The sequence below is a fragment of the Schistocerca gregaria genome, chromosome 6, assembly GCF_023897955.1.
Source record: "Schistocerca gregaria isolate iqSchGreg1 chromosome 6, iqSchGreg1.2, whole genome shotgun sequence".
Taxonomy (NCBI): Eukaryota; Metazoa; Arthropoda; class Insecta; order Orthoptera; family Acrididae; genus Schistocerca; species Schistocerca gregaria.
This window is the reverse complement of record NC_064925.1, coordinates 3,671,668-3,697,662: the sequence shown is the minus strand read 5'-3', so window position 1 is coordinate 3,697,662 and position 25,995 is coordinate 3,671,668. Positions and strand designations below refer to the sequence as shown.

Here is a 25,995-nt window from a genome sequence, read left to right as displayed (position 1 = left end):
TCTCTCTCTTTTGTGTGTGTGTGTGTGTGTGTGTGTGTGTGTGTGTGTGTGTGTGTGTGTGTGTGTGTCGGAAATCTGATTGCAGCCGTCAGGCAGTAATGTCGGCGCTTTTTGTTCCCTCAGAAAGGAACGAGAACTTCCATCTCCTGGCGCTTATCAGGCTAGTTTACAACGTAGAACTTGGGAAGTCGCCGTTTCGCCAGTGAGAACATCCCTTTCTCATAGTCTGAGATTTACATAAGGTCTCTCTTAAACAGACAGCGGAACAAGGAACGAAACAGTCACGAAGGATCGGACTACTCATAAAGCTCCAGGTGTCTGAGAGGCAAAGTTGCCTTGGCCGAGTTCCGAACCAGATCCTTCCTGGCATTGGTTCTCTGTACGGACGGTTCAGTGAACAAGGTGGATGAAAAAATGCACTTTATTTAGATTCTCGTGTGCAACTAGGATTTAAGCACAAACTCCCGAAGGAAATTCCTTTAATGACGGTAGGTCTTACGTCAGGTTCGGTCAGTTAAAGTATTGTCATCTGGTACCAGAAGAAAACATTTTCACGTTGATTCAAAATCTGACAGCTCGGGCCTGAAGCATTTTTATCGATGGCGTAAAAACCACCGGATAGCCCAGGCCATAACAGCGTTCCGAAGCCAACTGAAAAAGTGGCGCAGTGTTACCTTGTACCGGAGTAAAGTGCACAGGAACACAGAAGGAAATGCGACTGCCGATTCTCTTGCTAGTGAAGAAGTGATCTCGTGTAAGGAAGATGATACACATGTCCCAGCGGAGAGTCCAGAGACTGGCAAGGCTCGCACATAGCTAGAAGAAAACATTACGCTCAAAAAACGCTTGTACTGCCATCAAACCAGTATGATGATGAATACTCGTGTATCTCTAAATCTGTAGTTTATGTAGTGAATCCTTTTCTCATTCCATCTCATCGCATAAGGAAAGCCCTATCTCTACTCTGTAATTCTGGTGAAGTGGAAGATAAAAATCACACCTCTTTTGAGTGGATTAACCAGTAATATCGAACGTAAAGGTTCTTAACGAAATTTATGAATAAGAAATATCCGTTAGTAACATAGAAAGACGTTAGCAGACACAGAATATGCTATATATAAATAACCCATTGCTTCTGTATGCGGAAAAATGAGTAACTGGTGGGAAATTGAGCTTTTAATCCTTGTTGTATTCTCGATTGGTTTTGCCCGTTGTTTATGTCAAAAGTATATGCGTGTTTACAACACGGATGGCTGTTAAATGTCTTTCATGTTTATAAGAAATTTTTTTCTTATTTGTACTAGTTACGTGTATTTGTTACCTTTACGTGAGTGCATGTGTGGGCCATTCGCAAAGGCCCATTATCTGAAAAGAAGTGTAACTGTAAGCGGTAATCATGTGTGTTTTAGAGTGCTTCCTTTAGTAATGAGTTCTAGGGAACTTAGAGAACAACTGAGGATAAAAGGAAATAATAGTAGGGTATGCTTTGATGATGTAATAAACTAAGTTTCTTGCCAGGAGCGACGCAGTAAGATGTCCTTGATGGAGAGTCATATACAGGCGCACATGCAGTGCCTTACATGCCCAGGAACGTGTAATATGACGATTATCCTGTTACACCTCAGCGGATAAAATACGACGCAACACAGTTTAACGTACGTGAAGATCTTGATAACCAAATCCTATCGCGTGAGAACTGTACGTTGTTCATATTTTCTAAGTGGTCTTTGTATTACTGTAATGGCAGGCATCTAGCACTAGAAATAGGGGAATGTCAAGTTCACGCGAAACGTTGAACTGTAAAAGCCTTTCGCAGCCTAATTAAAGAATAATAGCTAATCAGTTACGTTATAGATTTGGAAGTAATATTACTTCGAGATTAGGGGGTAGAACAATTAAATCGACTCGGATGTTGGTAAACAGAGTAGCGGGGTTAGGTGTATTCGCAGAATGATAGGAACTTGCTGTTATCTACGAAAGAGACCGCTTAAAACACGCTAGTTCGACTAGCGTTGAACATTGCCCTTCTGCGGGACGCACTTCACGTCGGAGTGACAAGGGGATCGACCGCGTGACGAGCCGGTCAGGGAGACTCGTCACCGGCAAGCGGGTGTAGCAGAAATGTTCAGAAAACTTCACTGGCAGGCCCCGAGAAGAAGACGTCGATTTCTGGCGAGGAAATGCTTGGCAAATTCGCCGTAAGTGAACGCATTACGAGGACACTTTATTCGTGTTAAAACTTAACAGAATATCCTCCGGTCTTGAAGTTACGCAGAAACATATCGGCAGAGCTGCTGTGTGAAAAATAATTTGTAGATCTACTACTACTACTACTGTGCCAGTCCAGTGTCAGAACCGTCTCTCTCACGGACAACGAAAATTATAAGAAAACTGTGCGAAGAGGTATCTCGGTAAGTTTCTCCTCTGATGTTCATCTCCTGCGGGACTAACTGCTTTTTCCGCAGCCACCATGCTTCGCGCATTGTGTGGCACCGACGCCATTAAACACGAGCAGACTTGCACTCCAGTGTGATGGGTGGGTGCCTGCCACGTGTAAGACGGGCCATTAAGCAGTGGAGATAATTGCGCCTGGCGAGTTCGGCGCACCTCTGGAGCCCAGAGATTCCAGACTGCTGTAGTTTCCGTGCTCCTCCCCTCGCTCGGCCCTCTGTTTTTCCAGCCTCGGCCCCCGCTGCTCCTCCAGACAAATTATCGTCTCCATAACCCTTCACCTCCGCAGCCGCCGGCTTTGAGGGCCCCGCTGCGCCCCTCGTGTTTCCCGAACAGCTGTTGCCTTGTCCCCCCTCCCCTCCAATCCTCCATCCCCATTCTAAGAATCACCCGTGAAGTTTTACTGAGCACACGAGCCATTCACAAGCAACAGCAGACGTGGAAACGCTATCCAAGTCAGTTTAATGGCTCTTTGTTTTGGTTGTCGCACCTAACTTCTGAAAATGCCGCGTTCCTAGAACTTACTCGGTAGGGATAATTCTGCTCTAGATCTAGTGTACAGATGTTCAAGAAACTTCAGAAAATTTCACATTATACTCTGGAAATCTTATTTCGAACTCTCAAGATGTTTTCTTCCAGTACCACTCACCTAGTACGCGCTCTGAATCCACTGGCGTCCCGTGTTTAAATTCAGCCGCAGTATGCTATATCTCAACACCAGTTGCTTCTTGTGGGGCATGTATAGTGTCAAATACACACTGAAAATTATCAACCCAAAGATAAGTTAAAATACCTCAGCGCTTTACTAGGTACGGTCCCATTGGGGGTGGTAGCACCTTCCAGTTCTCAGACCTATTGAACTTGCTTACCAAGCCACTTGAAAAGAAATGAAATGTGTGGTTAGGCCTCCCGTAAGTCTTTAGAGTTGACGCCACTTCGGCGACCTGCTCGTCGATGGGGATGAAATGATGATGATTAGGACAACACAACACAACACCCAGTCCCTGAGCGGAGAAAATCTCCGACCCAGCCGGGAATCGCACCCGGGCCCTTAGGATTGACAGTCTGTCACGCTGACCACTCAACTACCGGGGGCGGACACCAAGCCACTTACCGCAGGTACATGGGAAATCCACTCCATGTGCAACTCGCCTTCATCTACATCCACACCTGCTAACCGCTGTGAAGAGCATGGCAGAGGGCACTTACCATTGTAGCAGTTATTAGGGCTTTGTGACGTTCCATTCGTGTATAGACCGCGTGAAGAATGGCAGTTGAAATGTCTTCGTGTGTGCTGTAATTATTCAAAGCGGCTTAGCGATCCCTATAGGAGGGATTGTGGTTGTTTATACTTCAATTCAGCACTCAAAAGTTTTGAAACTTTGCAATTAGGCTTACACTGGATAGATGCAAACTATCTTCAAGCGTCTGGCACTTCAGTTGTTCAGCATTTCCGTGACACTTTCCCACGCAACGAACAAACCTGTGATCATTCGTGCTGACCTCCTCTGTATAGATTCAGTATCCGCTTGTAGTCCTATTTGACGCAGGTTCCACGCACTACAGCAATATTCTAGGATGGGTTGTAAGTGTGTTTCGTGCCCAGTCTCCTTTTCCCCAGTATTCTACCAATGAATCGGACTCTGTCACAACTAAACCATTTCATATCGCTACAACTCGTTACACCTAGGTGTTTATGCTGGTTCGACACATTCCAGTTGTGACTCAGTGACTTTATATTCATAGGATACCAAGTTCTTAAAGTTGTGTGAACCGCACTTTTTACATTCCTGGACATGTGAACCAAGTTCCCAATCTTTTCCACACTTTTAAATTTTGTCACGATCTGACTATTTACGCTCCTTTTTTCAGACGGTATTACTGAGAGAAGCCGTTTGCACATTAATAAATCGTTATGTTGGTGTAACTGAGAGTCGTACGTTCATGTATTGCAGAAATATTCCTAACGTTGACAGTCTCCGTACTATTGCGAAATTGAAAACTGACGGCAAAAAAAAAAAAAACCTAAACAGGATAGTCGTTTACTGCAGTTAAAAATTGTCTCAAGCTTTAACACAATCTCTTTTACGTCATGTGACAGACAGCGTACTGCCTCTGAAACTCGGTTTCCTTTTCTTTCAGACTAATATGACGTCAGGTTCATGTAACGAGACTGACTGCTGGTGTTGTTGCAAAAGAAAATCTTAGATACTTAATTACATGGTAAAAATTAAGCTTTGAAAGATAGTATTAGCGTTGAAGTTTTCCCTCCGATGCCAGAAGTCTAACGTAGTATTTTTCTCATAACAAAACGAACCGTCCAACATCTGAATTTTCTAGCTAAGATTTGAGGTACCTGATGTCTTCGACGATTCCGGGTTTGAGTTACTTTTATCAAAGCTGAAAACCATGAAGGAAGACATCGGTCTGTCATAACATGACATGATGGGACAGCATTGATAGTGAAGCAGGAGGCAGCAGGGAGTAGGAGCGTGCGTTACAAAAGACGCTTCGGCTGTCATAACTGATAATCAGTAAAACTCTCACGGGGAGGAGATAAAACATTTCCTTCTTGTAATTAATACTAATGGCGTTCAGCGCTACATCGATGCATCATAAACACAACATTTCCTAGTTTTGAGACAAAAGGTTTTCCGCATTAAAATACTCGTTGCTGTATTGCATTTATTTCAGTGCATTGTCTTACAATTGCCACTTCTACTCGCGGGTATTCACGATTTCCATTCACGTCTTCAAGCATATGATCTTCCACGGCGATTTATGGGACAGCGAGTGAGGCTGCACGATCGTGTCAGTACGCTAAGACGAGAACCGGGAAAAACTAAATCACTCAACTTGATGTTTCCCGTTCACTGGTAACAAATAGGTGGATGAGACTCACTACAGGCTATTAAGCTCAACGGTTGCTACCGACAGTGAGCAAAGTATGGAAGGAGGACGCCCAGTCAATAGTCTGCCTGACCCATCCGTTGTGTGTTTGCTGGTCCGGGAGTTAGGTCAGAGATAAGACGGCGTTGTGCACCAGCAGGAAGACGCCGTTAAAGTGTACCATACACGACTCCAAAGCGGAAGCGCCGTCCCTCAAAGTGAGGGAGTGCCGCGACAGACGAGCGTTGCGTTCTGGCGATCTGAGGGCAACGGTACTCAGAAGGAGAATTATTTCATTTTCTGATAGCCAACAAATGTTGAGCTAAGCAACCAAAGAGCACCCACACTAAGCAAATGTTACATGCATATTTTATTTCCCGTCTGGCGACTCAAATAAAAAAGACCGTATCAAGAATTTGCAATCTTTAGACGAAAACACACAATTTTCGGCCCGTAGATATAGATTGACATTTGTGTTCGATAAATACGAAATTAGGAGGTTGTAGAGGATAACATGTCATAAAAATACACACTACACTAGCATAGAAGAAGAATCATGCTACTGTTTCCTCCACATTTTCCAAGTGGATACGAAGAAACAAAATCGAAAACTTAGTTTCATTTTAAGCTTGTTCTCAAACCTACCACAAACGCATAAATGAATGTACACTCCCGAAAGTGAACTCAAAAGCTGTTTTAGCCCCATCACGCACAAAGCACTTCACACAATTGTTTTCTCAGATTTACTGAAGCTGTGCGGCTGTCAGATTTTATTTACATGACAACACGGTCTCTCGAACCCTCCGGGTCAAATTGAAAAAGGTGATAGTGGGTCCTCAACCAGTTATATTGAGATAAGGAACCTATGGTCGGAAATGCATATTTACTGTGTTACGGACACACACAGCGTACACCGTATAACAATGTCGCTCACGGAGACTTCTCAAAATGTTGACCGCCAGTCTCAACGCATGTGTTGCGCCGGTGCCCACAGCTCTGCCGCACCCTCGCAAAGGTTCCGGGTCTCTGTCTGTACACGGGAACAGGCTGCAGGTGATGAACAGAGTACGACCTGACCACCAGACACACACACACACACACACACACACACACACACACACACACACAAACACACACACCGTTCGCAGCTTAGCTCATGGTTCGTGCTTCGCGTGACGACCGCATGAAATGCATCGGCGCATTAACCTGTGACGCATGCGCTCGTCACTTTGAACAATTATTATGAGCTTCGTTCTTATTATGCGGTGTACGCTGTGTATATCCGGGACACGATAATTATGCAATTCCGATCACTGATTCCAATTCTCAGTATAATCGGTGGACCCACTACCACTGGTTTCACTTTGATCCAAAAGGTTTGAGGCAACCTGTGCGTATATTTTTTGCTATTACGAAATTCGTCAGTGAAGTAGGAGCTGACTACCGATAAATCGTTTAGGTAGAAATATCCCGACCAGTAATGGGCTTCCCGTGTACACTGAAACCTTGGCGTCTGAAAGCTGAGAAATATTGACCGCTAGTCTCTTCACGACGTTATGTCTTCTTAACAAGACGCTCCATCCTTTGCGAATACAAGCGACGGAAACAAATTCTACGAGTGTGAACTCAATTTGCCTTCTCCCTGATAGCGGCTGAACATGCGTCAGGGAACAGATGAGACAGATTTTTCAAACAAAAACTCCAGTGTTAGCTACGTTGTACAGACGAGGTCGGACTGTACACTTTTGTGCTGTACGTGTCCCTTCACGTTTCCACTTCACTATCACATCGGAAACAGTGGACCTAGGAATGTTAAGGACTGTGTAAATCTCGCGTACAGAGGTATGACACAAGTGACACCCAGTCACCTGACCACGTTCGAAGTCTTTCGGATCCGCGGAGCACCCCATTCTGCTCTCTCACGATGTCTAATGACTACTGAGGTCGCTGATATGAAGTACCTAGCAGTAGGTTGCAGCACAACGCACGTAATATGGAAAACATATGTTTCTCAGGGTGTCCGGATACTTTTGTTCACATAGTGTAAGTAACAGTCGTTGAACCGTAAGCTTCCTTTCTCCGCATTGCAGATAGTAGGCTAGTCTGACTGTGGAAAATCATTGTAAATAAAACTGAAACCTCACACTGCTGAGAAATGTGGGCATATTAGGAAAACCCTCATAAAATAAAAACCTTAAATAGCTTCCCGGTGAGAGACCCGAATTAGATTTATTAAGCGTGCTCCTTCACCCAAACTCGTGGTAAACCGTCTTTCTGCACATTCTTGAGATGTCGTCAGCGTGTGACAGTTATCAAGTAGGATTAGTAGAACAGAGATAGAGAGAAGCAACTGGTTCATAAGAGCGAGAACATGAAGCAAATGCCTGTCAACTTGAGTCGCAGGTAGTTTACGAGAGGTGTTACGCATCACGGAGAGGTTTATGGCTCTGAGCACTATGGGACTTAACATCTGAGGTCATCAGTCCCCTAGAACTTGGAACTACTTAAACCTAACTAACCTAAGGACATCACACACATCCATGCCCGAGGCAGGATTCGAACCTGAGACCCTAGCGGTCGCGAGGTTCCAGATTGTAGCGCCTAGAACCGCTCGTCCAGCCCGACCGGAGTTTTACTGACAACACTCTGAGAGCGTCCGTTTCAAAAAAACGTAATACTTCCTCTCATTACCATTACGATTTAATAATGGAATTTAGTAATGATACGGAGGCGCACAGGCCTCCGTTCTTCTCGTTCAATATTCTCTAATGCAACTGGAAAAAGAATGTGAGGGGACAGACAGACAGACAGAGGCACGCTACGCAAGTACCCTCCACCACATACTTTGCGGTAAACAAGGAATTTGTGCTGCAGTCGCCCGTAAGTGAAAAATGTTGTACAGGCATTAACAGAATTGAAACAAGTATTGATGGCTGAGAACGGGACCTGCAAGTTTTCAGACCGGTTTTGTAATAGATTCAATCTTCATGATTAGTTGTGTGCCGAACCGGGACTCGAATCAGGATTTACCAGTGGTGAGATTCTGCCCGCGAAAGGCAGACCCGGCTGCTGCGAGTATATAGTCAGCGGCCGGAACCTGTTACACTTGTCAGGATGATTAGTTCCAGCGCACAGTCCGATGTGAAGTGGATGTTGTGTTTCAGGATTTCGCGAGTAGTTGTCAGAAAGTAACGTCTTGTGCTTCTTACCTCGTAAAGTGATGAAATAACGTTCGCATTAACGCCGATATTTTAAGTTACTGTTACTTCGATAATGCGAAAGACGGACAGGAAACATAGATAGCATTAGAGAATTTGGAAAAATGGCAGACATTAAGGTGCGAGTTTCGTAAAGGGCATAGGGCTTTACCGGTGCGCGATTAGCGTCGTGAGGCACATGGGAAGCTAGCTAGTAGTAGAAAGCCGCGAAAGGCCCACAACGGCGGGGAGAGCGGAGCGCTGTGCTTCACCACATCCTCCTCTACACGGCATCCAGATAACGCGCTATGACGTGGCGGTCAGGGCCGAATCGCAGAGTTAGATTAGCTGTAGTAAGCACTCAGCAGAGACGCAAAAGCGGGCGTGCGGAGGGAGGGAGGGAGGGAGGGAGGGGGGAGGGAGGGAGGGAGAGAGACTGCTCGTGGGCAAGCATAGTTTGCGGTCTTCTCACAGTCGGAGAGGTGGATGGACGCGACAGTGACGTCATTTGTGCCACACTCGGTAAATTGCTCCTCGGAGAAACGTGAGAATACATGATCTGCCAGTTAACACTTAACCGACATCGGTACTTCTGGTTTATAATGCGAGCCCACACAGATCTGAACTGTGCATTGCTTTGAGGTACCTATACTCCTTCCCTTACTTGCCATGTAATCTTGAACTGGCGCCACCAGAATAGCATCGCGCTATCACACTGCGCTTATCCCGATACGTCCCCCCCAACATGCGGAGGAACTTCAAAATGCCGCAAGACGGTGGCTAAAAGACTGATTTCTACGGCGTGCTAATAGGACCTATATGCGGTACTTCAAAAGTGGATGAAACCGTTGAAAAGAGCAGCAGTTTAATTACTAGTTGAACAGTTATGCTGAATTTGCACAGGATGCAGGCTTAACCTTCGTACATAAGTTCTCTTATAAATTAAAAGGGAAATGAACTTAAACATCCTGAGCTCTACACAACAAGCGACCACACAATCTATGGCGAAGGGTACGTCTCGTGCCACCACCGTCATCGTGACCCCCTGACCCCAGCCCTCTCCTTTATGTTCCACTCGTGAATGATGATCGAAAACAAGTACGCTCGGAAAGTCCCCGCTTGAGCTCAGATTCCTCTGATTTTACTGTCAGAGGAGGATGTTACCTCGTTCTTCAAACGTATATTCGAAGAATTTTAGTTCTCTTCATGCAGTAGCTGCTCTTACAGCGTCTGCCACTTTCCGATGAGCACCTCTGCGACGCTGTCAAGCTTATTAAGTGTACATTTCCCGAAACGCGCTTCGCTTCTTCGGATCTCCTCAGCTGGTGCTATTAATTCTACCTAACAAAATGGTTCGAATGGCTTCAAGCACTGGGAGTTAACATCTGAGGTCATCAGTCCACTCGACTTAGAACTACTTAAACCTAACTAACCTAAGGACATCACACACATCCATGTCCGAGGCAGAATTCGAACCTGCGACCGTAGCAGCAGCGCGGTTCCTCACTGAAGCGCCTAGAACCGCTCGGCCACATCGGCCTGCTCTACCTAACACGGCATCACGATAAGGCATCCGCACAATCATCCCTGTTGCTGCATGACTGTTGTACAAAAAAACCAAACCATTGTGCTGCATCATCCTCCGTAACCACCAGACTTGGGCCTGCGAAAGCCCAGCTGAGTAGACGGAGATTTCCAACGATAGACGAGATAAAAAAAAATCGTAGACGGAGCTTGTAGCGATCCAGCAAGGGGCGCATCAAGACTGCTTCCAGAAGTGGCAAAGTCCTTGTATTTGTATATGTAATACAAGCGCAATGGCGAGGGTCCCTGCGACAGTCCTAACAAACCTTTAGCCGTTTACGAATTAACTGACTACGGTTATCTCGTTCAGCCGATTCTTGAGTAATGGTCATAAAGTTGGGAGCCGTGATGAAAGAGCCATGAATTGTCTCACCACATTTCAGGCGTCGCGACACGTCACGAAAACACTATCGATTAACAGTTTGTTCCTGTGGCGCGAATTCGCGATTACTAATCCTTGAAAGTCAAAGAGAACTATCAGCAGGGCTTTCACAGTTGACCTGACCTGACGAGCTACTTTTGGTCTTGGAGAATCTTTCCCGACCCAATGTGAATATTGAATCTTGGTCTCAACATCATAACCGTAGACCCACGTCTCATCACCAGTTATGACTCTCTGCGAGCATCTCGTTCTCATTTGCGCCATGCAAAAGCTCTTCACAGATTGCTAGGCGATGGTCTCTCTGGTCTTGAATCGTGAGCCGTGGGGTGAACTCGGTGGCAACACTTTGTATTCCAAGATACTGACGGGATTCTATGACATGATCCACTTGAAATGTTACATTCTTCTGCAGTCTTTTAGAAATGCAGATTTCGAGTGGCACGCACAATTTCGTTGATGCTCCTGACATCAGCGTCGTCGATAAGCTTCCTGAACAAGGGATAAGTTTCACACAGGTCGGGCGATTTTTAAACAGTGTGAACCATTCGTAACTGCGAGAACGGCCCAAGCATTCAACACTGTAGACTTCCTTCATCATTTGGCGTGACTCGGTAAAGGTTGTCTCGAGTTTCCCACAAAATTTAATGCTGACACGTTGCTGTTCTAAATGCGCCACCTTGAAATTTGCAAACTGTGCAACACAATGGCCTACCCAGTACAGCACTGAACAATAACAGACATACAACAATGAAACTTCGTTCAGCTACACATTAAGCACACGTGTGCGCAGCGATGCCAACTGAATTTCGCTCCAACACACAATTGAACTTTTTTGAACAGACCTTGTAAATGCGGAATAGAGCGCCGTGTGTGTGTGTGGGGGGGGGGGGGAGGGGGGGGGGCAGTCGAGTTCTGGGGATGCGGCCAGGCGCGCCGTACCTCGCGAAACAGCCCCATCCAGCTGTCACGGCTGCCGCTGCGCGCTGCCCGGGAGCACAGTACAAATCGCACGGAACACCAAGTTCAAGACGCTTTTGGCTTACTTTGCGTCCCGTTTTCTACACTCGCTTACAAAGCGGAACGTGAAATTCCTTAAATCAGTTTCAACACGCGAATTAACCTTTTCGTCCGCTTACTAGACGCAGTAGCTGGAACACGTTGTAGCGTCCATTAGCGGTTTTATTACTCCAACCCTGCGTTAGTGCATATAAACATCACAGATCGTCTACCAAACAGAACTGATATCAGCTGTTGCTGTACGGGCGTGCCCGTAGGAAGAAAAATTACGATCTTTGCTAACTGTATTCGCATCCTACACAGTCAGATAGGAGTATCGTTTCAGTATCAGTTTGAAGACAGGCAGAATATTTATCTGCAGTGGCTAGAAGGAAGTTTACGCAGAATCGTGTGTTACGAATCTTAAAACAGCTTTGCCTTCCGTCGCTATTGTCCTTGTAACTCAAAATACTGGCCGGCTGCGCGCTTTGAAAACTTCCAGCACCGTCGTATCTTCAATTCGCAGACTTACTTGCCTTGTTTACAATAAGTGACAAGATGTACTAAAAATGGGAATATAGGAAGTAGTCGCATGTATCTGAGTATTACCTGCCTCCGCCTGAAGGAAAAAAAAACTTCAGAAATAGCGCACAAACCATACCTCGTCAGTCCTAAATGTTTTTTGACTGCACTAACAAGAAGTAAGTTAAGAATTTGGTTTTGATTGTTCAGTGTTCTACGTGGTGTGTCCCCCACTCGAGAAAAACGCCCAGAACGTCCATACAACTGTGTAGAACTTACGGAAAAGTTCTACTTTCGAATGTAGATAAACTCGCGTGTAGTTCTTATCGATAATAGCACGTGTTGTCATAGATGGTGATCTTTTCTGTAAAGGAACTTTGCATTTCAATCGATTCGCAGCAGACGACCATGCCTCGTTATTGTTGGGGAGTCAAAGTGTAGGTAGGACAAACTTCGCATAAATTTCTCTCTTCGTCAGGAAATTGTAGTGAATCTCTTTAACATTTGACTTAGAAATGTGCCTCCATCCCTATTTGTGACACAGCCACGATGAGACAGTCAGGGCAGACCTCCACTATTTAACACTGCCTGCTCACAACTGACTAGTGAATATACGTATGTTGTTTACAGTTCGTAATTCAAAGTGCGACAGTAATTACTGCGCTGACGTAGCGTGTACGCTAGAGGTGATGCCAGTCTCGTAATGTTTTGGTCGGACGTTATACACAGTTACATACATTATAGATAGCACGTATTGGTAGCATTTTTATATGGTTGATGACGAAGAAACGCAATTTTTCAGTCATTTTGAGTTTTTTCTAAAAAGTTTAGCTCTTTGCGTCACACCTCACATTTTTACAAAACTTAAAATTAGATTGTATTTCCTGATTCTAACGGTAAATATTTTTATTTCTGACAAACACTTTGTATGAAGTGCTACGTTTTATGCACCGTAGAGACGGCATGAGGCTCTCACTATGGACACGATTTGTAACAAAAATGTTTTGAAGATGACAGTTATATCTGTCGAAACCGATCTTGGCTATTGAATACCAAATTAGAATTAGTTCCCTCTCCCTAACTTCGATCCTGCATACTCTGTCGTGTAGCAGGATTAGCGTAAATCGCAAATGATGAATCGGGAGAAAAGGCTCTAATGCCAAAAGCTTTAGAATAAATGGATGGATGCGTAGGAAAAGGAAAATCTCCAGAGCGGTGAAGTTTGTCTAATAAAAAACTAAGCTCCGGTACACTACGCTGAAGTCTTCAATTACCTGTTTCTCTTAGAGTTTTATCACTGAAAGAGACAGCTGAGACACTGCTGGGACACTGAACTCTAGATCGGCAGGGTGCCGGTTCAAAGCACCATCCAACAGTTAAGATTTACGTTTTCCGTAGTTCTGCTAAGTACTTAAGGCAAATAGCGTGGTGGTTAGTTTGCACAGGGTACTGTCGATTTATTTCTCTCTCTCTCCCCTATACGAGATTGTGTTCAGTCTTGAATGATCTCATTGTGGGCGCAACATTAAACTCTAATATTCATTCCTTTGTGCTGTCACTTTCTGGTATTTATGACGACGTTCGAAGGAAGTTCTTCCCAAGCGTTTTCAATTGGAAACCTTCAATAATCAGCTTTGGCAGCCAGCAACTACCGTCTAGGTTTCCGTAATACTACGTAAACCTTCCGTAATGCCCTGTTGGGCTTTCGTGTCAGTGAGCGTCGCACAGCAGCTGAAGGATACAGCCGCCTGCAGACAACGTCGGCGCACGCGCCTGTCACTTGCGAAACACTTTTCCTGCGAACTCCTGGCCTCGCGGAATTGAACCGCAGACCGCGTATCGTTTCGCAGCCCACGAGAAGCGTATAAACTTTCATGCCTGTGCCTTTCGCTTTCACTGCGGATGGCGGACAATGGAGTAATTTGAAAGAAACTCACCAGATCCTTCAAGAGATATGCTAACAGCCCTCACAGGCCGCCAATAAAATAAGACGACTTCGAATTGCGTAAATTCCATTCGCAGGAGTGACTCGATCATTACATCATCAGTAAGAAGAAAATTCGGCTCTCGATGACTTCTGCTGCTCAAACTGTTTTCGCTTCGCAGTGAACTTCACTTGGTGTGCCGCGCCGTTCTCGAACCACGTCCTGTCACTGCGGCTGCGCTGAATCTACCGCCTGAACGGATTGGTAAACACTGCTTCCCACGTCGCCAATGGTAGCGCTATCTTTAAGAACAGCACGCACTTGTCCGTGATGTGTCAACGGCGGACTGCACAACAGTTGACGATCGATGGTGCATTATTCATTAAGGGAACACGCAGACAAGCGCTTAACGTATGAAACAGGCGGGCGCAGCGCCCAGAAGGTCGAGGGAATGTACGCAGAAAAGTTTCACTACGGGGATCAGTTTGAAGGGAAGAAATGTGACGACATGAACAGAAAATAGACCGTTCAGGGCACAGTCAGTTGGCAAAGGTTGTCGACAGTTTTTTTTCCGCTTAGTACAATTTGAGCAGATAATATTAGATGAGGTGAGAGGAGATTCTCGAAGCATCCTTTAAGTTCTCCGTGAAAACTAAAATTCAATCTGTGTCCTTGAAATACGTGGACTTTCGTAGGTAAGTAACTGTAAGTGGACTCTGGAAATCTGGCTGCCACGTGCAATGCTGATTAATTCATAGCGTCAACAGAATGGAAAGGCTGTAACTCTTAACGTCGCAGCAAAAAAATGGTTTTGTGCGTATACGTTTTGGATATTCTAAGGGAACAGCAAATACTTCAGTGTTGTGAATAGCGTGTGCAAGCACTGGAGCCAAATGAATCTCTATTACTAATAACTCATGTCCTACGGTGGAGTAGACTGCAATCCGCGGTTTGAGACACAGGGCAGACGGTATGAGCCTGCATTGTTCCGAGAGAGTACGTAGAATCGGAGTTAGGCAGAGGGGACTAATTTTAATTTGGTATAAAACACTCAACAGCCAAGATCGGTTTCGACAGATATAACTGTCATCTTCAGAACATTTTTGTTACTAAACGTGTCCATTGTGAGAGCCTCATGTAATGTTGTCTTTACGGTGCATAAAACGTAGAAATTCATACAAAGAGTTTGACAGAAACGAAAATATTTACAGTTAGAATCACACAATACAATATAATTTTAAGTTTTGTAAAAATGTGAGGTGTGACTCAAAGAGCACATCGTTTTAGAAAGAAAAAACGACTGAAAAATTGCGTTTCTTCGTGACCAACCGTATATACTAATGCTACCAATACGTTCTAATGTATGTAACAGTGTTTTAAATTTGTCAATAAAGAACTAAAAACTTTTTCAGACCATTAGTTCAAACGAAATACTCAGTGTGGTATCTTACATCATTTAAATGAATTCGACCCAGAATGGAAACAATCTGCTTTTTCGTTCGTAAGAAACCCAACATTCTCCCGTAAGCCGTAGTCCAGGGTTGTAGTTCGCACAGCGTCGCTGGTTCCACAATGACTCTCAGCCTCACATACGTCCGTGAGTCACAGCTAGTGGCCAGCCATTATGTAGAGCGGAACTTCGCTAGCAAAGGCTGGGGCACGCGAAGGTAACGTCAGTCATGAACAAAAAGTCGCAGATATCCAAAACGTATACGCACAAAACCATTTTTTTGCTGCGACGTTAAGAGTTACAGCCCTTCCATTCTGTTGACGCTATGAATTAATCAGCATTGCACGTGGCAGCCAGATTTCCAGAGTCCACTTACAGTTACTTACTACGAAAGTCCACGTACTTCAAGGACACAGATTGATAATAATACCCTCTTCCTTGTCTCCCGTTTGAGACAAGTGCACTGGAAGTAAAGTCACGCGCCGGAGAGACTACGCTGGTACAGTGCAAAAACTCCCCAGCACTGATAACGGTCCCAGTACGAAGAGGAGGAGTGTCGAAAAGTTTCTGCAGTTATGTTTCAGTGAAACCATTCATTAATTAATGATTAGATCTCGCAAAGCAACCAAATTGCTGGGTTGTGTGGTGCTACCTTTCACCTCTTCTTCCAGATACTTCCAGATGTTTACAGTGGTATTAAGAACCGGTGATTAGGCGGACAAGTATGAGGTGAGATACTGCCTGTGTTTCCGTCATGCCATTAACTTATGTACCACTACCAAAAAGTAAGACGTCATTTTCCAACATGGAATGGTCCGCAGCATGCTCATCGTAAAGATAAAGAACAAAACACAACACTTACTTGCTGAGAAGGCTGAAATATAAATCCGGGTTAAGGATCACAGTAACCACGCGGAACACTTGCAAAACACCACAGAGCCGCTTCTGGAGTGAACTGCAGCCTGCATTCCATTCCAATGGATAAACTGGGATGTCGTAGAGTCTTTATATTCTTTCTGATGGTTTACCTCGAAAGAAATTCACCGCAAACAGGTATGTGTAAATAAGGAGTGTGGTCTTTCATTTGCGACAGTTTATAATCAGCACGGGATTGCGCGGCCATCACAGAACTGCGCAGCCACAGACTCGGATAACACAAAATATGGGTTTGGGCAACCGGCGATTAAAGGTTTAGTGTGTCATAGCTTTTAGAGATTTTAGTGCAGGTTTTTTTTTAACAAAGATCAAAACCAAAATGAGAAATTTCTCAGCTAAATGGTTTAAGCAGTTTCAACTTATTTTGTGCACAGATTTGTTACTACAGATGTGACTAGCGTTTACCACTACGCGCCAAATAAAGTTCGTTGCAGTCTCTGGATGGTCGCCGATAGCAGAGCTCATGCAAAAGACGAATTCGATTCTACCTATCGGAAAGGTTATATCTAATATTACAATATGTGCGACGTGAAAGGGATGCTTCGCATTGGTTTCATTGCGAAATGGAGATAACAGCTGCCAATACTATCTGGCTTTTGCGTCAACGAGAGGATGGCTATTGCTGAAGAAACATCATCAGATCAGTCTGGCCACCGACAGAGTTGACTTTGACACTAGGAAAACTGGTTAGTTTTCCAATTTATTCACTTTCTCCTCGTGCCCATACTGCCATCTGTCGTGGATTGTCAGTTACGACGATATGAACGTAAGGACAACACAGCAACAAGACTCCGAGCGGAGAAAATCTCCTACCCAGCCGGGAATCGATTTCGGGCCCCTTAGATTAGCAACCTGCCGCGCTGACCGCGCAGTTAATAAGACGGTCGAGAAAACTGATGAATTTGCAGTTGTGTTGGTGAAAGCCTCTCCCTGTTCACAAGGTCCGACACCCCTCCCCCCCTCCGGCCACCTATTCCCAAGTGTAAAGAAGTTTTCAGATTCGAAACATTTTGAATAAAAAAGGGTTTTTAGCAGCCATAGGCGGGCTTTATTCAGATTTTCCACGGTAACACTTCATAGATAGATTGCACTAGCTGGAAAATTAATGAAATTATTGCTTTCTGACTACCAGATACAAAACTTTCCGCACTGCGTTCGTAACTTAATGCATAAATGGAGGTTGATGAGATGTGTAGGGTTGTACGGAAGCTGTTGTCGGGCCAGTGACTCACTGCTGCCAGTAACGAATGAAACTGAAGGTGGTAACTCCGCAAAGTACAGGTGGTGATACTACGTCGCTGGTGCTGGATCACGAACCGAGTTGCGGCTGGCGAATTCCTGTGCGCCTTTCGTCGCTTCATCTGGCGCAGGAAGTCGCCAGAGAGCGAAGCTCCGCTTTGATGGCTCACAGAAGGCGGTTTCTTCGTCTCGCTGGCGCGCCATCGTCAGGACGGCCGTAAAAATAGCGCTCCGGTTGCTCGCTGCCGCGCGCGTCCGATCTGCCCGTGAAACGCGGCCGCTGCGACCGCTTCCAATTTCACGGCCGCTCTCTCGGCCCCCAGGTGTGCCGGTCGCGGCAGCGTGTGCTGCTATTGCACGCCCAATCACTGGTCGCGTTTGAATTGCAGTAGTCTGTAAAAATTCGTGTTACTGGCAACGCGCAATCACGTTAAGGACCGAGGTATTCATCTACTTTTCACAAACCTTCAGTATGCACTCCACCGGGCACACCACCGACATCCAGTCCATGTCACGTCTGTGACGCCATGTCTTGGCAAACCATCTCGAAAAACCATGATCTCTATTCCCATTTTTGTGTCATCAGTCTTCTGACTTGTTCGATACGGCCTGGCACGACTTACTCTCCTGTGCCCAACCTCTTCACTCTTCATTTCAGAGAAGCACTTGTACCTACGTCCTGAATTGCTTTTCTTTTTTTTTTCTGTCTATCTTCTACGGTTTTTACCGTCTGTAGCTCCCTCTAGTACCGTTGGGGTTACGTCATGGTGACTTAACGCATGTCTGTCATCCTGTTTCGTAGTGAAGTTTCTAATAATGAGAAAATGGAAGAAGCAATCTACATTTAACTTGAAAAAACTTAGCCGGCCAGGGTGGCCGAGCGGTTCTAGGCGCTACAATCTGGAACCGCGCGACCGCTACGGTCGCAGGCTCGAATCCTGCCTCGAGCATGGATGTGTGTGATGTCCTTACGTTAGTTAGGTTTAAGTACTTCTAAGTTCTAGGGGACTGATGACCTCAGAAGTTAAGTGGCATAGTGCTGAGAGCCTTTTTGGACCACTTTTTTTGAAAAAACGTAAGTCAGGCTACCAGTAATAAAAATTTATTATTGACGATCAATTCAGACAGTTGAAACTGTCATCTACTAATGTTGAAAAAAAATTCTGTTTTAAATCATGTTCCATTATGAGTTGATCGCTCATGCCATGTCATTATGGTGGAGAGTGTAAGCACATTAAACATCGGTGTATCAAAAGTAAAACCATATGCAGATACAAAGCATCTTGTGTCAATGGGCATGTTCACAGACATAGCACTTCACTGAGGAACGCACAATATATAATAAAAATGCGGTTTTGTACAGATGTTTACGTTTATACGACATGTGGAAATTGAACTGAATAGTCGTCCGGTTGCCACTTCCGTCAGTGATTTATCAATTCCAAAGACACGTTACCTACCACGACTTGTTCGATGCTAAGTGTCCTAAATGTCTGTGAACTCTAATTGCTAGTTTTCACCAAAATCGGTCAAGTCTGCGGCAGTGGACGAGGCGTAAACTGCAGATGCGCTCCTCTCGTCCACCCGGAATTACGTGAGGTATCGGACACCTGAAAAAAAATAGTCTGATGATTGCAATTTGTTCATTTACCAAATATTATTTAACTGCTTCGGTCACTCAGAACCTTTCTGTGCAAGTCGTTTTACCAGGACCTTCGACACTTTCAAGTTTCAGTGGACCACAGAAATGAATCTGTAGCGAAGTGCTCGTCCACTGTGAGATCTGATGGATTTTGATGAAAACTGTTCGAGCTTAAGGACGCAGTTCGACGCACGGGGTGGGTGGGGCAGCTGCCGTGGCGCGCCGGCCATCAGCGATATTTCTGTCCAGCGGGGCTCCAGCGGCCTCCGGGCCGGCGATGGCGACGGCACGCCACCGTCAGCTTTATTTCCGTCCGTCGCCGCGCCGCGTGGCGTGGCAAGCGGAGTCCTCCAGTCTGGATCCAGGGAAGTGCCCAGTCAGGCAGCTTGCCTCCAACCGATGACCTATCCTGTACGTTTCCTCTCCGGTGCCCCTTCACTGGTGATAAAATCTGTCAATAAGAGCATCTGGGGAAAAAAAGCTTCCCACTGCAGACATGTCGATAATACTGTGTAGCTCAGCCTCTAGCCTCGGTTCAGTGAAGAAGCTACACGTTGACCTTCAGCTCGTATAGAGCTACACGTTGCGGGTAGACTGATCGACACGTTTCACCCGCTGTTCCAAACAGGGACAGACATTATAGAAGGGCCAGATCGGGTGATTTAGTGGGCCAGAGGCGTTCGGTAGGGTGCCCGAGTGCTCGTCAAGCGATGGGTGTGTGTGTGCAGGCCTGCACACGCCGCTGTTCGCAACCATCTCATTCAACGTTAGTCCCGAAAATGTGCTGGTGTGGACTTGGAACAGACAGACGTACCACGTGGGCCTTGCAATTAGACTTCACCAAGTCACATTGCCCGCTTACCTTGCGTCTTGAGCCCCTTTGCAGGCGAGACTGCACTACAGTCGATGCATTGATGCCATTAACCTCCACGCTACTGGCAATGAATAAATGCATAATTTTCACTTATGCTCTAATACAGTGGGGCAAATAAGTGACCCGCAGAACAGAGTTCTAGGGTACAAAGAAAAAAAAGCAGAGGAAAGGAAATACAGTACCCAGCTGACTACAGCACATGTTGAAAGTGACCACGACTCACCTCTTGCCACTTTTGGGCCCTGGTCAGTAAGATGCTGAAGGCAAACCGAAGCGGAATTGCTGGGATCGCTGCAGTCTTATCCGAAATGTCCTGCTGCAGTTCTTGAAGACTTTAAGGACTGTTGCGATGCCAACAGCTCTGTCAGACGTGAAGATCGTGTAAATGTGTTCCAAGGGACGGGTGTGGATCACGTGGCGGGCGTACACGTGATGTGGTTACATGCACACGTTCACGTCCAATCATATCCGATCGTTCGGGTCGCTTTTATTTGCTCCACCCTGTATTTGTAATTGTGCATTGTCACTCACCGTTCATGTCATTCATTTTTTTTCTTTTTTTTTTCATAAGCTCTATATATTATCGACACCCAACTGAAAAAGAATAGATCACATTCTCGGCCCCATGTACGCTGAAGCGCCAAAGAAATTGGTATAGGCATGCGTATTCAAGTAGAGATATATGTAAACAGGCAGAATACGGCGCTGCGGTCGGCAACGCCTGCTACTGCTGCTGCAATGGCAGGTTATCAAGATTTAATTGAGTTTGAAAGTGGTGCTATAATCGGCGCAAGACCGATTTGTCACAGCGTCTCCGAGGTAAAGATATAGTGTGCGGATTTTCCCTTGAGACTATTTCTCGAGTATGCTGGAACACATCAAATCAATGATATCACTGCGGCCGGAAAAACAGCCTGCGAGAATGGGACCAACGACGACTGAAGAGGATCGTTCAACGTGGCAGAAGTGCAGCCCTTCAGCAAATAGCTGCAGATTTCAAAGCTGGGTCATCAAGAAGTGGTAGTGTGCGAACCATTCAACGAAACATCATCGATATATTGGAGCCGAAGACCCACTCCTGTACCCTTGATCATAAAGCTTTACGCCTCGCCTGGGCCCGTCAACACCGACATTGACCTGTTGATGACTGGAAACATGTTGCGTGATCGGAAGAGTCTTGTTTCAAATTGCATCGATTGGACGGACGTGTACTGGTATGGAGACAACCGCATGAATCCATGGACACCGCATGTCAGCAGGGGACTGTTCAAACTGGTGGAGACTCCGTAATGGTGTGGGGCGTGTGCAGTTGGAGTGATATGGGACCCCGGACACGTCTAGATACGGCTCCGGTAGGTGACACGTACGCAAGCATCCTGTCTGATCACCTACATAAATTCATGTCCATTGTGCATTCCGCAGCACTAGGGAAATTTCAGCGGGGTAGTGCGACACCCCACTCGCCCAGAATTGCTACAGAGTGGCTCCAGGAACATTCTTCTGTTTAAAAACTTCCGCTGGTCACCAGACTTCCCAGACATGAACATTGTTGAGTATATTTGGGATGCTTTGCAACGTGCTGCTTAGAAGAGATCTCTATCCGCTCGTACTCGTACGGATTTATGGACAACCCTGGACAATTCATAGTGTCAGTTGCCTCCAGCACTACTTCAGACATTAGTCGAGTCCATGCCACGTCATGTTGCGGCACTTCTGCGTGCTACACGATATTGGACAGGTGTACCAGTTTCTTCGGCTCGTAAGTGTATATATTACACCGTACGTCATCAGGGTGATTAATGTTGAAATAATGTTCCAACTACTATGAGCCTGTGTTACGTATCTCCTCCTGTGCTCGTCTCCACTATTAGACTGACGCCAGCTTTTCGTATCAGTCTGTTCTCGTGTCTGTTCTGCCAGTCAGAGGCCAGATAGGCCATTCTTCTTTATAAAAACATTCTATGGACAGCCAGTAGGGACGAGGGACGCATTTGTCCGCCATTTCACGTTATCCATCACGCACCCAGTGAGTTATTACGACGCAATATCTATCGCCGACGTCATCCCTCTTTGCACAACATTACAGCAGGTATCATCATAGTACCAACTAGCCAAAAACGTAACATAACATGCTGACACCTTGGAGGACGGGAGTGTCAACGATGAACTAATTATGAAGATGTAGAAGAAAGCCCTCCCTATGTATGACGATCGAGAATGTTTATATAAACGTCCTTGTTAATAATCAATGCTACCTGAATGACTGGGTTGAAGTTATGGTTCGAAAAACACGTCCATACCATCACGGAACAACCTTCGACCGGAACCAATTCCCCCTCAGGGCCTCAGCATTCGTTTGCTGAGTACAGGCTTGGCGACCCCGGGGTTCCTGAGCTGGGGATTGGTAAGCGCCACAAGGCCTCTATCACCGTAAGCTCTGGTCATACTTCAACGACTGCCGTGCAGAACGGGGGTCTTCGCTTCACCGCCTGGACGGCGAGTAAGGTACACACCTCAAGGTGTGCTGCGTGCTGAAGAGGTGAATGGCTGTTTCATATTTATTTTTCATATTGATTATAGTTACTTGACAGAATACAAATTTTGAGAGAATGATTAAAGAAACTGTAAGTCTTCTCCCACAAGAAACTGCGAGGTGAGTTGTTGAGCAGCTTCTTCCTCTCGAGCTTACAAATTTCTTGCTCACCCAACAAATGTGACGCATTTGTAGAAGAATGACAGCAAACTGGGAAACTTAAGGCGTGATCGTATATTAGCTTAACCAGTCGCCTCAGCAACTGTTACTTTCGCTAATGTTTCTTTCGGATTAGTTCTAGAAATTGACAACAGAAGGCAGTAGCTGTCTGGAGACAGGTAAGATGATGTCCAAATATTGTTCTCATACTAAATAAATCCAGATTTCGAGCTATCATTGGTTCGCACGTCGAGAAAATCTCGGCCCGAGCTATACTCGGGCGCGGCCTTTAGAACTCTGTGTTGCGGCCCGAGCTGTGGTCGGGCTTGGTCGCAGAGATTCGGCGCTTTGCTGGTACTGATATAGACAAATAGTATTTTGCCCGCAAGTAATGTCGTCTATCAAATTGTTTCCAAGCACTGTGAAACGAAATGTGATAACCATGAAACTTTAACAAACAGTAAATTCGCTAACGTAGTGGTGGGGGATCCATTCCCTCAGTGGGACAAATCACAGAATATACTAATAGCTTGCAGTCAGAAAGCAACAGAAGCCAGCGTCCCCCCTGCCCAGTCATGGACTACAATTGACAATAACAGCAATGTCGCTGTTCTGGAAAATGGTTTATCAGTCTCCACTTTTAGAATACACTATGCATGTAAGCTCACCGGACAAAATGGTAGTCAGCCCCCCTTTAAAGAGCATGCTGGTTGCTTTGGAGCACTGTAGATGGCGTGATCTGGTCCTGAGCGGTCACATGACGCTTCAGCGCTGACCTAAGTAATGTCAGTGAAGTGCTGTGTTTGTGAGAGTCATCTGTAGGGACTGCGCAGTAAGATGGGTACACGTACAGCCGTGAAAGAATGGCAAGAAGAAGCTACCGTCTTTGGACGTGCCCATGAACACACCGTGAATGAAACTGCCTTCTTTGTCGGTTTACCAACATGGACTGTCCAACGTATCTAGAAGACATCACACGCATTCATGTAACACTTGGGAGGCTATCTAAATGGTTTTTAGTGCGTATTACTCTTGAAAATATGTTACATATGTGGCAGTAAGGCTTTAAATGTTGTCAGAAATGGCCAGTTCGCTATGGCCGACATCCTTCTAAGTGGTCGGTCTTCAGAGAGTTGAACAGCTTCAAACTTATGATTATTTTACAAATGATTTAAAGTGCCCATTATTTGCTCTTGAGCACGTAATCGAGAAAAAGTGGAGAAAAGGTTTGAAATAATAATTGAAGTTCATTGGAAGTCGCTGAATGCTCTGATTCTCAAATACTGAGCGAATATAGTCTGGACATCTGCAAGTGGTGACGTACCATGCCTCGAGACATACATATAGTTTGTAACTGTAGCACTGGTCTTACTGCGTGGAAACTTTCGTATAAACCTCTCGATGAGCATATTATGTCTGTATTTTAAATATGTGAAATGCCGAGACTGAATTTCTGTTGCCGTTGGGTGCCGTTTCATAAGCAACCAGCAATAGGGCTGGGTTTCGTGCTCCGGTATAGCTGCTAGTAAATATTGGCTGTAGACCTATTTCGATGTCAGATTCACCAAATTCGCATGTAGTTTGGCTGGTATTCATGCTCTTGTTTAAGACGACTTGAAAATAAAACTTTAGCGGAAATCAGGCAATTGCAGTATGTCCAAACAATATATTCAGCATGCTTACAGTTCAGCCGAAATAATGACGACGTTGAAACCGCCTTCGAAGATATTGTGTGATCGTTCAATTACGAGGTGAGGTCGGTGACAGAGGTGAAATGGAAGTCTGTAAATGTAATGTTGTGTGCGAATGTGGTTTATAGGTGTTACCTTCCACTTTTTAAAACGTGTCGTAGCATGTATGTGGTGGATTTCATAGTGCACATGTGGGGTCATGGGCGCGCGGGCACACACACACACACACACACACACACACACACACAAGCGCGTGCGCATTGGAATGACGTACTTGGTTAAATTAACAAGTAGATGATGATGATGACAACACAACACCCAGTCCTTGAGCGGAGAAAATCCCCGACCCAGCCGGGAATCGAACCCGGGCCCTTAGGATTGCTATTGTCACGCTGACCACTCGGCTACCGGGGGCGGACAATTGACCAACAGTTAGTATTGTTTTAAAGAAATAAGCAAAGTTTATCTCGTGATTGCAGCTGTACTAGCAATGTAGAAAGAGTATATAACATCACAGGATTTTATTTTCCTCTGAGGAGAAACATAACGGTAAGACTTGGACGTACTCGTGTTCTCGGAAAACTTGTAGGACCGTTTCTGAGGGAATATTTATATGTTTTGTTGCAGGATCAGCGAAAAAGCGAGCAGATACGACTCGAGCGAACAGCCCACTCAGCGATGGGTCCCTGAACTCGTCCGCGTCACACCAGCCGGCGCGCAGACAGAACCAGCGTGAGTACCCGCTGCAAATTACGTTAGCCTAGCCGCAGTCCGCATGCGTCACCCTTCTCGCTTCCGTCTGCTTGACGAGCATAATCAAGCTTCACTGTGTGTGTGTGTGTGTGTGTGTGTGTGTGTGTGTGTGTCACAGTTAATGTCTATACGCCTGACGTTCATTACATGCAGATTGAACATTCACTGTACTAAAAGTAAGAGGTAAGTGCCTTTTCAGAAAAAATAGCAAAACTGGTGTTACTACTATTGTTAAGTAGTGTGTAAGAGAAGATCTTAAGGGAATAAAATAAGTGACAACCTAACTATATCGACAACACCATGATTATGATTCTGGTCTTCGGCAGCACAACAGTAGCATTTCGGAGGGTGGAAGGCGTTTGGATGTTGTTGCTGAAAGTTACAATCCATTCAGCCCAAACATTTACAGTAGCAGAAGACTTACTTTCTACCACTGTTCTATGAAAAAGACGGTAATATGCACTGGAACAAAAATGTGGTAACACAGTAAGAAACTAAAACATTTATTAATAGTGTTGGTACAAAACTTCACTTAACTTGGCTTTCAGCTCGATGTGTGCCAACTGACGTCCTGTACCTAATACGATGAGACTCTAAAAAACTTGGAGCCGTGTCGTGTCGTTCGACGAGTTGCGATTTTCCTTTTCCTCGACTGATGAAAGGGGTCAGAGACCGACAGCGCAACGAACCGTTAAAACTGCGGTCTGTGGAGGCTTTTAGTTGAAGCCGAGGTGCCTCTGCGATGATGATCTGAGTGCCGTATACCGTTCAT

At 45.4% G+C, this 25,995-nt stretch overlaps 1 protein-coding gene across 1 annotated transcript in view; it reads left to right on the top strand.

The window, feature by feature from the left end:
- Positions 1-25,995, top strand: part of LOC126277972 (treacle protein-like) — a 1,047,714-nt gene that overhangs the window by 710,450 nt on the left and 311,269 nt on the right. Inside the window, exon 11 of the mRNA XM_049977624.1 lies at positions 25,098-25,202. Coding sequence (XP_049833581.1) covers positions 25,098-25,202 — 105 coding nt within the window. The remainder of the gene's footprint in view (positions 1-25,097; positions 25,203-25,995) is intronic.